This window comes from Typopeltis vanoorti, chromosome 8 (genome assembly GCF_054136105.1).
Source record: "Typopeltis vanoorti isolate ZY-2024b chromosome 8, IOZ_Tvanoo_1.0, whole genome shotgun sequence".
In the NCBI taxonomy this organism is placed as follows: domain Eukaryota; kingdom Metazoa; phylum Arthropoda; class Arachnida; order Uropygi; family Thelyphonidae; genus Typopeltis; species Typopeltis vanoorti.
In genome coordinates, this window is record NC_143556.1 from 146839676 (window position 1) to 146855144 (window position 15469).

The 15469-nt window shown below is 35.1% G+C and overlaps 1 protein-coding gene across 1 annotated transcript in view; it reads left to right on the plus strand.

The window, feature by feature from the left end:
* The first annotated feature begins 699 nt into the window (after nucleotides 1–699).
* LOC150104414 (2-oxoglutarate dehydrogenase complex component E1-like) overlaps nucleotides 700–15469 on the plus strand; it is a 596096-nt gene continuing 581326 nt past the window's right edge. Inside the window, exon 1 of the mRNA XM_090396361.1 lies at nucleotides 700–1114. Coding sequence (XP_090252487.1) covers nucleotides 866–1114 — 249 coding nt within the window. The 5' untranslated portion in view covers nucleotides 700–865. The remainder of the gene's footprint in view (nucleotides 1115–15469) is intronic.

Below are 15469 nucleotides of genomic sequence, written 5' to 3' on the forward strand. Positions count from 1 at the left end.
TTGAAATTATTGAACTGTTAAGTGTCAGTGGCGTTTGCACTCTATAGCGCTTGACTGCGCGACGAAAGGCGTTCGAATTTAGAAAAAAGTTTCTAAGCCTTTTCTCGACCGGTTCCAGAGTTAGTCGATCTCTGGCACGGGCTAGCGGGTTTTTTCCTCCCGGAAACTCGGGTTTTTCGTCCCGTAAACGCAAGAAAATCAGACATCGAACCCACACTATTTTCAGACATTAAATATATTGTATTAGAGTTAGGGACCACCAGATGGCGGTACTTACCAGCCGCCTCCTTCACTGCGTGCCGATTAATTAGTGATGGCTTTGGGCCAGCTATCTCTGATTTGCTACCAGTGGAGATTGAACTGCCCACATAGTCTCCAAAAGTTAGGTAGGTGCTTAAAAACGGCCTCGCCTACTCCCTATACGGGAACAAGAAGGCGTTAGCTGATTTTTTTTTTTTAAGTGTCACAAACTTCGTATTTATTCCAGGTTATGAAAAATAAAAGTTTCTTTTAATTTTCATATCTAGAATCGTTGTTTTCTGTTGCAAAATTTTGTGACTGTTAAAATGGGCTCATTTGGGGGGGGGGAATGATGCAATTTTGCAACAGTTTTCTGATTTCGATGGCAGAAGTTGTGACATACGGCGCTAGGGGTTTGCTCGCCTCTTTTTTTATTTTTTTATTCGCTGTTTAATTTTTAATCGTGCATGTAGGTTTGTGCTGTAGGCTCGATACGTTTAATTGTTGAAGAGAAAATTCATTTCAAAAGTTATTTTCAGTATGTATGTCTGGTAATTCGTTGAGATACTATTCGAAGCTGCAAGCCTGAATTTTAGAAGTAGAAAGGAACAGGAACTTGGAAATAATGCTATGTGCTAGGACGTTGTCAGCAACCGCTCGTTCCGTCTTGACAGGACGATTTTCATCTGTTGAAGTGAAGTCATGGTTAGCTCAGTGCAACAGCAACTTCGAAACAATACTTGGTGTAAACGTGTCGTCATGTCGCACTTGTGCGACACGTGCTGCTCAAGAGTCTTTTTTGAATGGAAATTCTTCTGTATATGTGGAAGAAATGTATAAAGCATGGCAGAAAGATCCAGACAGCGTTCATAGGGTTTGTATGACAACTGCCTGATTGTTTACTATTGCATAGCAGAAATGCAAAATATTATTATTTACCTATTGTAAACATATTAAACAGGTAAGTTTAGACCCTTTTTTGCAGTCTTAAAGAAGTTTTGGTTCGTATAGAATTCGTACTCACTTATTCATTTCGATTTGTTCGTCTATGAATTTCATATTATTAGTATTACGGGCTACACTATGGAGTACTTAGACTCATCGAAAGAGGCCTTGAACATCATGCCAACAATTGCGCAGTATCTATCATACTTTGCTTTGAACTTATTCACAGTCATGGCACCCATAACACACTGGCAACCTATTCCACTCATTCACCATCTCTAAGCAAAAAGTCTAGTTTTAACACCCATGCTAATGACACTTTTGCTCAGAGGCAAAGGACAGTACCTAGTTCTTCTCCCTTCATTAGACATATTCAGAAAAATTTCCTCTGTAGTAATCCTGTAAAATCCCTTCAGTAATTTGTATGTCTCAATTGTATCACTCCTATTTTACCTATCAGCCAGTTTCTGTAACCCACAAATCTTCAACCTGATCTTGTAAGGTACATTCCATAGACTTGCTGCCATCTTGGTCACTCACCTCTGGATCTTCTCCATCTCTTCCTCATTGCCAAGAAACCTAGGTGATCAGATCTGCATGCAGTAATCAAGGTGGGGTCTTATCAAAGCTTGATAAAGAGTAATAATAATAATAACCTGCTTGCCTCTGCTCATCAAAGTATTCTTTAGTAACGGAGTAATCTAATGAGCTGCTTTAGCCATTTTTCCTATGTGCGCTCTAAACTTACTAACACTTCAAAATATCTGAATTCTTCACTTTCCTGGAGTACATTTCCATTAGTGTGGAATTGTACTCCAACTGCCAGTCTCTCCAAATCATCCTGCAAAATTTTAACATCATCTGTTGCTTTACCCAATTTTGCATCATCAACAAACAACTGAACAGAGCCTCTCTGATCTGTTACTATATCGTTAATGTACAAATTAAATAGTCGTGGCCTAAGAACAGAGCCCTGTGTTACACCACTAGTCACAGGCCTTCTTCTGGACTCTACTCCTGAATAAACTACTCTCTGATATCTTTCCATCAATCACTGTAACCCTGTAATCTCTAGAGAGTGCACCCCCCCCCCAAGTGGTGGGTAGGATAGCCCACTAGATCACTAGATGTGGTATGGTGGTCTGAATATATTTAATAAGAACTCATTTTGATTGTTGATATTTGGTCCTTTTTTACTAAATATGAGATATTTCCTTTGGATTTTATTGGACCATGATTTTTTTATATAAATACGTGTATACAATCGTCAACCAGTTTCGCCAGCTTGGGTCTGTCTGGCTTCTTCAGGGCGAGAATGGTTACATTAACATTAAATGCTGCAACAGAAGAATGCAGTAACGACCTTAAAAACCTCTGTTCTCAGTCTGTTGAAAGAGAAGATAAAGAAATCAACCTCATTCATAAAGAACTCTCAGCATTTCGTTGAAAAACTAAAAAGTATCAATATATCCAAAACAGATATACTTGCAAGTCTAGACATAGTGTCTTTATTCACGAAAGTACTGGTCGAAGAAGTAATTAAGATCATAGAAGATTTCTTTCCAAATGACATTACACAGCTTTTCTGCCATTGCCTAAAATCAAACTATTTTAAAGTAAACAACTTATTATATCAACAGCTGGAAGGCTTAGCCATGGGCAGTCCCCTGTTACCACCGTATGAGGAGCTGTTCATGGAAAAATTAGAAAGTGACATCCTATCAAATATAACTCCAAAACCATCAGTCTGATGAAGATATGTAGACGATGTGTTCATCATTTGAAAAGACACGGAAAATGCCTTACACGAGTTCCTTCAAAAAATAAATTCTTTCCACCAAAAAATTAAGTTCACATTAGAGTTAGAAAACAACCATCAATTACCTTTTTTGGACGCATTATTAAAAAACAGGATAATGGACAAATCAAGCTCACAATCTACCGCAAATCTACAGACACTGGACGTTATCTTAATTTTAAATCTACTCATCATTATGCACAAAAACTTAGCATCATTCATATGCTCAAAAACAGAGCAAAAAATATCATTATAGAAGAAAAAGATCTACTTGATGAGCTCTCACTCATATCAAAAACTTTATCCAAAAATGGTTATCCACAAAATATAATTCAAAAGATTATCTATAGAAACAGCCCACAGCAACAACCTCAAGTGACACAGTACACATCATCCATCATCACACCTTATGCAGGCTGTCTCCACCAAAATAGCAAAAATCATGAAATCTTTCAACATCATGTTTGCCTTTAAAACTATTTTAACTACAATGCACATGTTAAAATCTCCTAAGGACAGCATCGCTTTCTACAAATACGCAGGAGTATACAATATCCCATGTTCCTGTGGACTGAATTATGTAGGCCAAACATCACGAAGCCTAGAAATCCGAAAAAAAGAACATATCAGAGATGTCAGCAAACAACAGAACAGACACCTCAGGATTAGCCCATCACTTCTCAATTTCGAAGCATTCCATTGATTGGGATAACAGCTCCATGCCGTACATTGAAGAAGATTTCAAATGTAGAAACTTTAAAGAAGCTGCAGTGGTACTCCGTACAGGAGACACTCTCAATAGAAATCAAGGCATGATATTAAAAGACATTTCGAAAAACTTAATAAATTCACTATGTTTAGCTGAACGGAATTATGCGAAAAACTATAAAACGCGATCTACTAACAATGATTAAATCTCTATGCTTTATGCTCTTAATGGCGTGAATCCTTTTCAATTTTAAAATTTTTTTTATTTTAACTGATTTTAAGGTCTTTCTTGTAGAAAGGCTAATAATCATGATAATGTCATTACTGCATTCTTCTGCTGTAGCATTTAATGTAACCATTCTCGTCCTGAAGAAGTCAGACAGACCCAAGCTGGTAAAACTGGTTGACGATTGTATACACGTATTTATATAAAAAATCATGGTCCAATAAAAATCGAAAGACAATATCTCATATTGAATAAGGACTCAGTGACTATCTGGGCCATAAGAGGCAATCATCTTGATTGTAAGGGAAGTGGCATTCCCATGGTCCCCGAGCTGGATCTATCCTCTTCTTCCTCTACGTTGAGGAAGATCAACTCATTTTAATCTTGCCTATAAGGCCTTATCTTAATATTTTTTGATCCTTATGCTATTGGAGTACTTGAGTATTAAGGGTCTTTCCATTTCTGGCCTATATTTATGTCCCCCCCCTCTAAAATCTACCCTTTCCCCTTCAGTATACCCTATTCTTCCTACGGGTTTAAATTTGGAAGATGGCAAGTTCAGAAGCCTTAAGGTAGCAGCGCTACTACTGGACTATCCATTGATAAACTATGGAAAATGATCCTGGAATGGAAAAGGTAAAATGAAAATGGAAACGTCAAAATATAATACATATAGCAAACTGGAACATAAGAGGAATGGCATAGAAAGAAATAGAATTAGATCAAATATTAAATGAAAGAAATTTTCATATAGCAGTAATCACTAAAAAATTAAAAAGAACCATGAGAACTGAACATTTTAATGTAATATATAGTGGAGTCTACATAGACCAAAGAGTACAAGCAGGTGTTGTAATTTGAATTCATAATTATCTTTCAAAACACTTAAAATATTAAAAATTATGGACTGAATAAATAATAGAAGCTAGAACAAAAATAGAGGTTATTTAACAATAATTGGTTTATATGCCCCAGAAAAAAGAAGAGAAGATAATATTGAATTTTTTATAATCAGTTACAAAATATATATAATAAAATAAATAAAAATGATTATGTAATATTAGCAGGAGACTTAAATGCAAAAATTCGAAACATGAAAATTAATAATTTAGAAATATATGGAGAACATACTCTAAACAGGAATGGTAAAAAAATTAATTGACTTTGTAGTTTATAATAAAAATAATGAATTTCTCTATAAACATAAAGACATGCATAAATATACTTGGGCAGCAAAAGGATGGAAATCAATATTAGATTACTTTATCTTAAAAGACATCAGTTTTCTATGGATCTTAGAGTCCGCAGAGGACATGAAATAAATAGTGACCACTTTCTCATTAAAATAAAATTAAGATTACCACCTAAATGGCTACAAATAACAAGAACAGAAAGAAAATTTAAAACTTTTTTTATACAACTAGATTATTAAATGACACAAATATACAATGGCTATATGAACAAAGAATTAACCAATATTTACATAAAATGAAATGAAGAAATAGAATGGCTTAATATGAAAAAATGATACTAAATACAACAGCAAATGGAAGTTTAGGAAAGACCAAAAAATTTAGTAAAAAGAAAACACTGAAGATATGGGACAATAGAATCAAAGAAATGATCAAATTAAAAAAGAAGCATATTATAAATGGTTATGCAGAAAAGATTAGAAGATGAAATAGAATATAAAAGAATAAGGGCCATAGCTAAAAGAGGTCAGAAAAGGACATAGAGAATCATGGAACAAATTTGTTTCTAATTTAGAACATGATTTATTTCTTGCATCTATTGTGAATATGTGTGCATTTTTATGTTGGAACATGGTGTTAGTAATAAACGGCAGGCCTGGTTGGCCGAGCCGTTAGCGTATCCGCTCTCCAGCCAAAAGGCTGCGGTTTTGAATTTCGCCGTGAGCATTGATGTTTGTGATTGTCTGAAAATACTAGTGGGGTGGGGTGGTGGTGGGCAGTAGATGGTGTTAGTGTAGTTGCAGTTCTTTGTAGCTGGTGAGTTTAGTGGTGAAGACAGAGAGCTGTAGTGCAGCTGCCCTCTTGCCATGAGTCTTTAAAAAATAAATTCGATTGTCCAGTTCCCCATTCTGATATTTGGCCACATCATTATTTGTCATTGCCTGCCATTCAAGAGGTTATCTTCATATTTAGTGTTGAATATTGTTGAATCAGGGAAAATGGCTACTCCCCATTTTCCCTGATTGTCATTGCCTGAATATAACATTTTGTATTTGTCACTTAGCAAGATTTCACCTGTTTTTGTCTTCTTTGTTTCATTCATGCCTATTATGTTGATCTTGTACTTATCCAATTCTTCTATTAGTTCTATTTCCTTTCTGTTGATAGTACCAATCTTGAACTCTGTTGATGTTGAGTCAGGAAGTGTTTTGGGATTTGTTCCAGTAGCTGACTTTTCACTGTTTGCCCTTAATGATATTATTGTGTGTTATCTTATGGTATTTGTTTGTTATGTTATCTATGTTATTTGAATGGTATATTGTATATTATGGTATTTGTTTGTTATGTTATTTGAATGGTATATTGTATATACAGGGTGTTTGGGATAAATTTGACATATTTATAATTAATTATATTTTTCCATAAGTTACATGTATTAACACACACTTCTCTTCATTTAAAAGTTTGGACCCTTCTTCATTCATATACAAGATGTCAGAAAGGATGGATAGCTGGAACCCACCTGAATCATGGAAGAGAATAACTTGTATCATGATGATTCGTGCCCGCCATCAAAATAAGGATATTACGACTGCTGCCCAATGCTCCCTGAATACAGTAAAAACAATCAGGCATGAACTAGAGACTTGCAATGGTGACTACGAGGATGTAGCAAGAAGAAAGATCCCTAGCAGACGATCTGATTGCGTTCGTACAGCAGAATTCCTCGCAAATCTGCAGGTACAGGTGTTGAAGAACCCTGGCATTGGAATTCGGGCTTTGTTCGTGGAGTTGCTAACTGTAGTCAAGCCCTGGATAACAAGGGTAGCCAATGGTAGGCCGTATGTATGGCAGCAGGATTCGGCCCCTTGCCACACCTCTGGGAAAAGTCAAAAATGGTTGTCTGAAAATTTCTACGACTTCACCAGTCCAAATGTTTGGCCTCCAAACTCCCCAGACCTTAACCCCATGGATTATTTTGTATGGGGCGCAGTTGAAAAAGACACCAATCGCACTTCCAGTAATACAAAAGCCCAGTTAATGGATAAAATTAAAACAGTTTTTGCGGCCCTTCCCAGGGAGACTGTAGCATCAGCTTGTTCGAGGTTCCGAAGCAGAATTGAAGCTGTGATCGATGCTAATGGTGGTTATTTTGAGTAAATCTTGTTGATAGTATTGTAATTAACTCTGCCTGTAATGTTTTTTTGTCAATTCATTAAATTTAATAGATACAAAGAAGATTTTCTTTTTCCTTACGAAACTGTCAAATTTATCCCGAACACCCTGTATATATAATATATATTGGTTATGCGCTCTGCAACCAATATATATATTTATATATATATATTTCTCTGTCCCTTAATGGTATTATTGTGTGTTATGTTATGTTACCTATGTTATTTGAATGATATATTTTATTTTATGGTATTTTATATATATACTACGGGGACTCTACCCCCCTGGCGCCTACAGTGCCCAACCCCCAAGTTCCGGACTAATAGGCCGGTTCTCCTTGAATTCTGATGACTAAACACTCAGGTAGCTCCGAGTTTCAAAACGTTTCAAAAAACGTGATATAAAAAGGCTTATCATTTTATATTGGTTATGTGCTCCGTAACCATATATATGGGAAAGGAGTGTCCTGTGTTCAATTCCTGTCACTGACATGAGGAGCTTAGGATCTTTCTCAGACATAGCCAAGTTAGCCGGTCTTGGGTGTAGACTGCAGGTTTTTTTCTCCCCAGTTTACCTGGGGTTTTTCCTCCTGCAAGCAGGCAAACCGGCCCTGAACACACGCTTCTACTGACATAGGATGCCTCCAGGAATAAGGAGTAACCAACCTATTCCTTAGGATTTTGGTTCCGAATGCCTACACCATAAAAGGTGTAGGTCTATGCATGAGCATAAATCAGGATATATATGAGCCATTCACAGACTAACTCGATTAACTCCACTTTTTTTGAATTTTTTTTAAATTTTAGTTTCAAAGCACTTGATTGACTCCTAACTTTTTATATCATCATCATCATCATCATCAAATTCCTGCCATGTACCCTCAAGGGGTGTACAGGACATGAAAAAAATTACATCATTATTAATTTCCTATCTACAATTTTCCTCCAAATCAGTCTGTTACTTGTCAAGACTCCCACATTATCAGATCTTATATTTCTATCATCTAAGGCACTTTGTACCGTATCAATCCACCTATATCTTGGTCTTCCTCTGGGTCCTTTTGCTGCCAACCTGGCAGAGAACACTTGTTTTGCTAATCTTTCCTCTCCCATTCTATTTAAGTGACCATACCACCTGAGATTAGCTCTGCTAACGCATTCCTGGATGCTGACAATGTCAAGTTCTTTCCTAATATCCTCGTTTTTAATATGATATTGCCATTGATGCCATCTGTTCATGCCTCTAATCTTTCTCAGGACTCTCATATCTGTGGTCTCTAGTCTTTGGTCAAGTGTTTTACTTCTGACCCAGCTCTCAGATCCATAAGTTAGAACGGGTTTGAACACTGTCTTGTATACAGCTAATTTAGTGTTCTGACTAATTTCTCTCTTATTCCATACGAATTTATTCAATTGGCTTCCTACCATACCAGCTTTGCTGATTCTGTTGTCTATTTCTATATTTAATTTACCATCTTCAGTAAAAATTGTGCCTAAATAGCTGAAATGTTTTACTTGTTCCACAGGTTCTCCATTCACAACACAGTTGACATTTTCAATGATTCTGCCTATTTTCATTGTCTTTGTCTTTTTATTGCTGACCTTCATACCATATCTATTACAACAGCTATTCAATTTAGTCAGAGAATCTTGCAGACTTGTAGCGGATTTATTGAGAAGTATAACATCATCCGCATAAAGCAAAGAGCTGACATTAACATCTCCAATTTTGATATCTGTTTAATACCACTTTCCTTCATAATGTGATCCATATAGATAATGAGTAACAGAGGGGATAATGTACATCGTTGTCTCACACCAGATTTAACATTAAACCGTCTTCCTGTACTTCCTTCAATTCTAACTGCTGACTTACAACATAAATAAGTACTAAGTATTGCTTGATATAAAGCACCATTGACACGATATAACTGCAGCGTATTGAATAGCTTCTCTCTTGGCAACTTGTCATATGCCTTTTCCAAATCGACAAAACTTAAATACAGATCTTTGTTATATTCCCATGCTTTCTCGACTATTTGTCGTAAAGTGAAGATCTGATCCTTACATCCTTTATTTGGCCTGAATCCAGCTTGTTCTTCACCAAGCTTTTCTTCCGCAATTCTTCTCAACTGTTTCTCAAGTATACTTGCATAGATCTTGCCAGGAACACTCAGTAGGGAAATATCTCTGTAATTCTCACATTCAGTTTTATTTCCCTTTTTATATATGGGAACTATGAGAGCTCTACTCCAATCATCGGGAATTCATCCCTCTGTCCAGGCCTTCTGAACTATGCAGTGGAGCCACTGTAAGATTCTTATACCACCATATTTCAGCATTTCTGGTCGAATATCATCTACTCCTGCTGCCTTTCCACATTTGAAGCCTTTGATGGGTTTTTCTACTTCAAGCATGGATATGTATTCCTGACTGCATGCCTGGTCAGTGTTTTTTAGCACTGTGCTGTCATCACTGCTTGTTTCATTTAGCAGTTTTTCAAAGTAATTACGCCATCCTTCAAGGATATCTTTTTCTCCCATTTTTATTTCACCTTTATCATCTCTAATTCCTTTTACAGCACTCTTTCCTCCATTCCTAAGCTTCTTCAACAACCTCCATAATATTTTTCCACCTTCTTGATATTTATTTTCTCTAATCTTGCCAAAGTTCTCCCATGACTTTTATTTAGCTAGTTTTACACAGTGTTTAGCATTCTTTCATTTGTCTCTATATTCTCTAAGAGCACTAGCTGATTTATTTGACAGGTATTTTTGATATGCTTTCTTCTTTTCCTTCACTGTCTGTTTAACTTCCTGTGTTCACCAGGGAGTAGTGATTTTTTTTATCCTTACAGACAACCTCACCACATGCCTCTCTGGCAGAATCAATCAATGTTTTCTTCAGAGTTTGCCACTGAATCTCCAAGGTTTGATTCCTGTTCCCAAACTCTTTCATTTTTTCTTCAATAATCTTTGTGTATTTTAGTCTACAGCTCACATCTGAGAGCTGCTCAACTTTTATTCGCTTTAAAACTTTCTTACACGTTATTCTTTTCAATATGAAATTCAATTTTATCCTGCTCAAGACTAAATAGTGATTACTTCCAATTTCAAATCCTCTGTACACTCTGGTGTCCTGCACCAGGGAAAAAACAACACTATCAACAATAACATAGTCAATGAGACTTTTCTTATTCCTAGCCTTTTATATTCATAATAACTTTTTATATTCATAATAAATTTCCCTAATAATAAGGATTAACACCATTAAATGACAAAATTTTTGTTGGCTGTTGAATAATAAATAATTTATTTCAGAAGCCAATCTAATTAACTCCATACTCTAATGTAAATCGTCGCAATAATGCAATTCAAATGCAGAAGCAAGTACTTGATGATAACGGTAAATTGTTTAGTGCTGTCTCATCACAAAAAAAGTAAAATAATTGATCAGTTACAGTCTAACTGCCGCAGAGGTAAGTACAGTCATACCCCAACTTATGCTACTCCGACTTACACGAATCCGGAGTTATGCAGTTTCTTATATGTACGTATTCCCGTCCCGTTTCACGCCTCACCACTAGTCGTATCTTTCAGGCGCCGGCTGCATTCGCCAGTGTCGCACATGCTGTGAACAAGCACTGATGTGTTTCGTGCGGTCTCCATTCATACTCGATTTTTATAGTCTACAAACCTTGCGATTCTTTAATGTTTTGTCCTGGATAAAAATTTTATCACATAAAAAATAATAATGTCATCCAAAAGAAGCAAGTCCTGTTCATCTACTGCTAGCAAGAAAAGAAAAACATTGACTTTGGAAACAAAACTGAACATTATTAAGGATTTTGAAGGTGGAATGAAAATTTGTGAGCTAGCAAAGAAGGTCAATCTACAGGAATCCACAGTAAAGAACAATCATAAAAGAAAGGTTTACAGATTTTGGAGGACATAGATTCTAACGAGGAACGAATTGTAGCCACAAGGCAAGGAATAAAAAAATCATTAGCTTGCTATGAAGAAATTTTGCGTGACAAGAAAAAGACATTGTGCCGTCAGACGAATCTATTAGATGTTATGAAACCATCGACATCGAAATAACTTTCTTTTTTTTATGTACAAAAAAAAACTACAATTATGATTATATTTCTTAAAAAATATTGGTGTTTTTGTAAACCTTTGGTCCCAATTGTATGTTTGTATATATAAATTACATGCAAAATTATACCCCGAGTTACATGAATTCGACTTGCGTGCTTTTTATTTGTCCCGCCTACCGCATAACTTCGGAGTTTTACTGTACTTGTGAATTTTAGTGTCAGTTGTTTTTAGAAAAAAGAAAAATTATACCGTTATAATATCAAGATGGATGAGACTAATAATAATTATTTGGATGTGTAAAATGATGAATCTGATGGTTCTTCAATCGATTTATTAGCAGAAAGCTCGGCTCAAGAAAACGTTTATGTATTTCTTCGGATTTGTCATCTGATTGTAGCAGTGAAAACATTACAATAAATAATTCGATTGGGCGGAAAAGAAGTTGTAATCCTGATAAATGCGCTTGAAATGTCCAAAAGCATAGAAGAATAAAAGATTTAGAATACAGAAATAGAAGGGGAAATTTAATACCTGCAAAAACATTTGTAGATGTAATATGTCGACAGAAGTGCAATGAAAAAATTACTTCGGATGAAAGAGAAACCATGGAGTCATTTTATAATTTAGATAGTCAACTTGAGCAAAATAATATTTTAAGAGGTTGTATTAAAGTTAAAGAAATAAAAAGAAGGCGCCCGAAGAATAACAGTAAAATGCCAAGATCACGTTCTTTCACATATTATTTTCGAAATAGCCGAAAAAATTATATTTATGTTTGCAAAAAATATTTTAAGGATACTTATCAGATAAGTGACAGACGAATATACAACTGTTGTTGTAAAGAACAAGTTTCTTCTTTGATTGATCGTCACGATCGCCATTGTTCCAGGCAATAAAATCGATGACACACATGTTATAAAACATATAGATTCATTTCCTGCCTACACTAGTCACTACACAAGAGCTCACAATCCAGACATAAATATTAAGAAAATGTATGAACTGTACATCGTGCAGTGTGAAGATGAAGATATAGTACTGGTGAAAGAAAAATATTACTACAAGGCTCCACTAAATTTAATTTACATTTCAAGCAACCATCTAAAGATACATGCCAAACATGTGATTCTTTGCAAATAAAAATTCAGTCTTCGGATAGTGAGGGAATTCAGATGGCAAAACTTGAAAAGGACGCTCACTTACAAGAGGCGGAACAGCTCGTAGTCATGTGGCTGCAGATGGTATGGCAGCATCCGAAGAAATTTTTGTATTTTCTTTCGACTTAGAAAAAGCTTTAGCCTTTCCTAAACTTACTACATCGGTAGCTTATTATAAGTGAAATTTATATGTTTATAATTTCGGTTGCCACGATTTTAATAAAAATATAAGCCACGTTCATTTGGCCAGAAACTGAAGGATCTCACAGGTATCATGAAATTTCATCATGCCTAATAAAGTATATAAAGACTTATGTTAAAAATTATGAAAAAATAATAATCTATTCAGATTCATGTACTGGACAAAATAGAAATATCAAAACTGTCTTAAGTTTATTGAAATATGTTCAAAGTACAGAAATAAGAGCTGAGTCAATTGAAATGAAATTTTTGGTAAGTGGACATAGTTATTTGCCCAATGATTCAAATTTTGCCATTATCGAGTCACATGCGAAAAAAATTCAAAACATTTTTCCACCAGATGATTGGTACAATATAATCAAAACCAGTAAAAAGAAAGCACCATTTAATGTGGTTCAAATGACTCATCAGGATTTTTTCTCAACAAATCCTTTAGAAAATTCTATCATTAACAGAAAAGTAACAGTTACAGGCTTAAAATGCACTGGATGAAATTAGAAAGGTCAAAACCTCATGTCATACAATTCAAATATGACTTTAACGAAGATTCAGAATTTCATGCCATTGATATACGAAAACCTGTAGCAGGTGGACCACTAGGCCTGAAAAATGTAGACCAGCCTTTGTTATATCCTACAGGTAGAACTGTGACAAGAGAAAAGAGGAAAGATATGATGGTCTTGTTGAAATTCATTCCTCCTATTAAACATGATTATTATTAAAACTTAAGAACAAATTGACATGACAGGACCTCAAATACAGCTGATGAAGAAAACATCATGTATGTTGCTGATGAATCAGTTTAAACAAACTAATAATAATAATTGTAACAGTAACAGAACAGTTATTATTCATTTTTGCGAAAAATCTTTAATAAAAAATGTATGATAATGAAGTTTTTCTGTAATAAAAAATAATTTGAAGACTGAATTTGATGTTATTACTTTTTTCACTTGCCAAATCGATTAACTCCCTTAGTCAAGCAAAAATTGTAATAATAATAATAACGATTACTCCAAGGATATTCTATCTTATACATTTTATATGTCGTTAGATAAAAGCTACATCTGCAATAATACATTCTACAATGTTTATTTGAATTTATATTTTAAAAGGAATTTTAAAAACAATGCATATTATTTTATCACTTTTCTCCACTTTTTGTTTCATGGAGTTAATCGATTTGACAAGTGAGCAGCTCATGTGTGTTTGTGTGTGTATTTGTGTGATATATTGAGATGAATATCAGGGTTTGCTAGGTGTGCAGTTTACGTCCACAGATTAGCAATATCACTGATATATTTTTGCATTTATTCTTGTTAAAGACTCCCCTAATTGTTTCCTGCCTTTGTGCAATTCCTAAAATTAAACATAATATACTAATGCTTCATGAAGAGTATGCTATTCGACGCATAAACCTTGCATCACATTCAGGTTAATAGCCTGAGTAAGTGGTCAGATACATACACCTTTGAAATGTTTGAAGAGACGTTCAGATAGTAGTCGGTCAAATTCTTAGTGTTCCAGTGGTTTTAAACTGCCCAGAAGGCGAGGCAGGGTGAACACAGCACCTAGTAGCTCTGATTGGCTATTTCAACCAATCCAATTGGACATTGTCATTTGTCATGAGTTGCTGTTTTATAATTTTCTGAGTTTCATCTGTTTTGCATGTATTTCCCAAGTGATTACTTTTTTTCCAATTTCTGTGCATATATGGCTGTATTTAAAAATCGCATCAAATTTCAAATTATCCTTGTCTCACTCTAATATTTGCCAGTGATAATTAATCTCATCATGAAGTGTAAACCCTTTGTGCTTCTCACATAAACAGCACTCGTGAAACATAGCTATTGTTCTAATTCATACAATGCAATCATACTGTCAAATTGATGTGAATTTTGTAGCATGGGTTGCATAAGCCTCCCTACAGCACACCCAACTAAATGGGAATGCGACGCCACTGTGTATTGCCATTTTACCTTCTCGTCCAGGATTAGCATTGCCTGTTCATCTTTCACAACTGATATTCCTCTCTCTTCTACACCTTCAGTGTATATTTATCCACTTCCTTTTGCAGCTGATATCTGATATCCATTATCTAAGGTTCCTATTTCTCTTCTAATTTCATTAATACCAGAACATAACCATTTTCTGTATGTTCATGTGGAATGAATAGCAGTTTAACACACTAAAATTAAGATTGACTAAAATGTTGATAAATGCAATTTTTTTAATGCTTTTTTGTGTGGATATGCAGGGGATATTCAGTAATTTGCTGCTGATGCAAAGTAGGGAAGCATTATATATCAAGTGTGAAGAGAAAGTTGCCATCTTATTTCTTATAAATACAAAGTGTGCTTTGGAGTGCACAGATGTAAGCTGTTCTCACCAGGAGTGAATGATATTCAAGATTTAGAGGTGATGGACAGACCATCAGAGAAGTATGTAGCAAGTGTTGAAAATGCATTGAAATGTTGGTTTGTTATTTTGGTTTATTGATTTATTAATTAGTTATTTACAAATTGTTTTATTAAAGGAAGATCGTGTTTTAATAATCTACTTACTTATTATAACAAGGTGACAAATGCATTTGATAAGGATGATGCATACACAGTGGTATATTTAGATTTTGCAGAAGCCTTTGATAAATTGCCACATGGCAAGCTGGTAATTAAATTGGAATGGATGGGGCTAGACAGTAGATTAGCGTGCTGGATTGGAGATTGG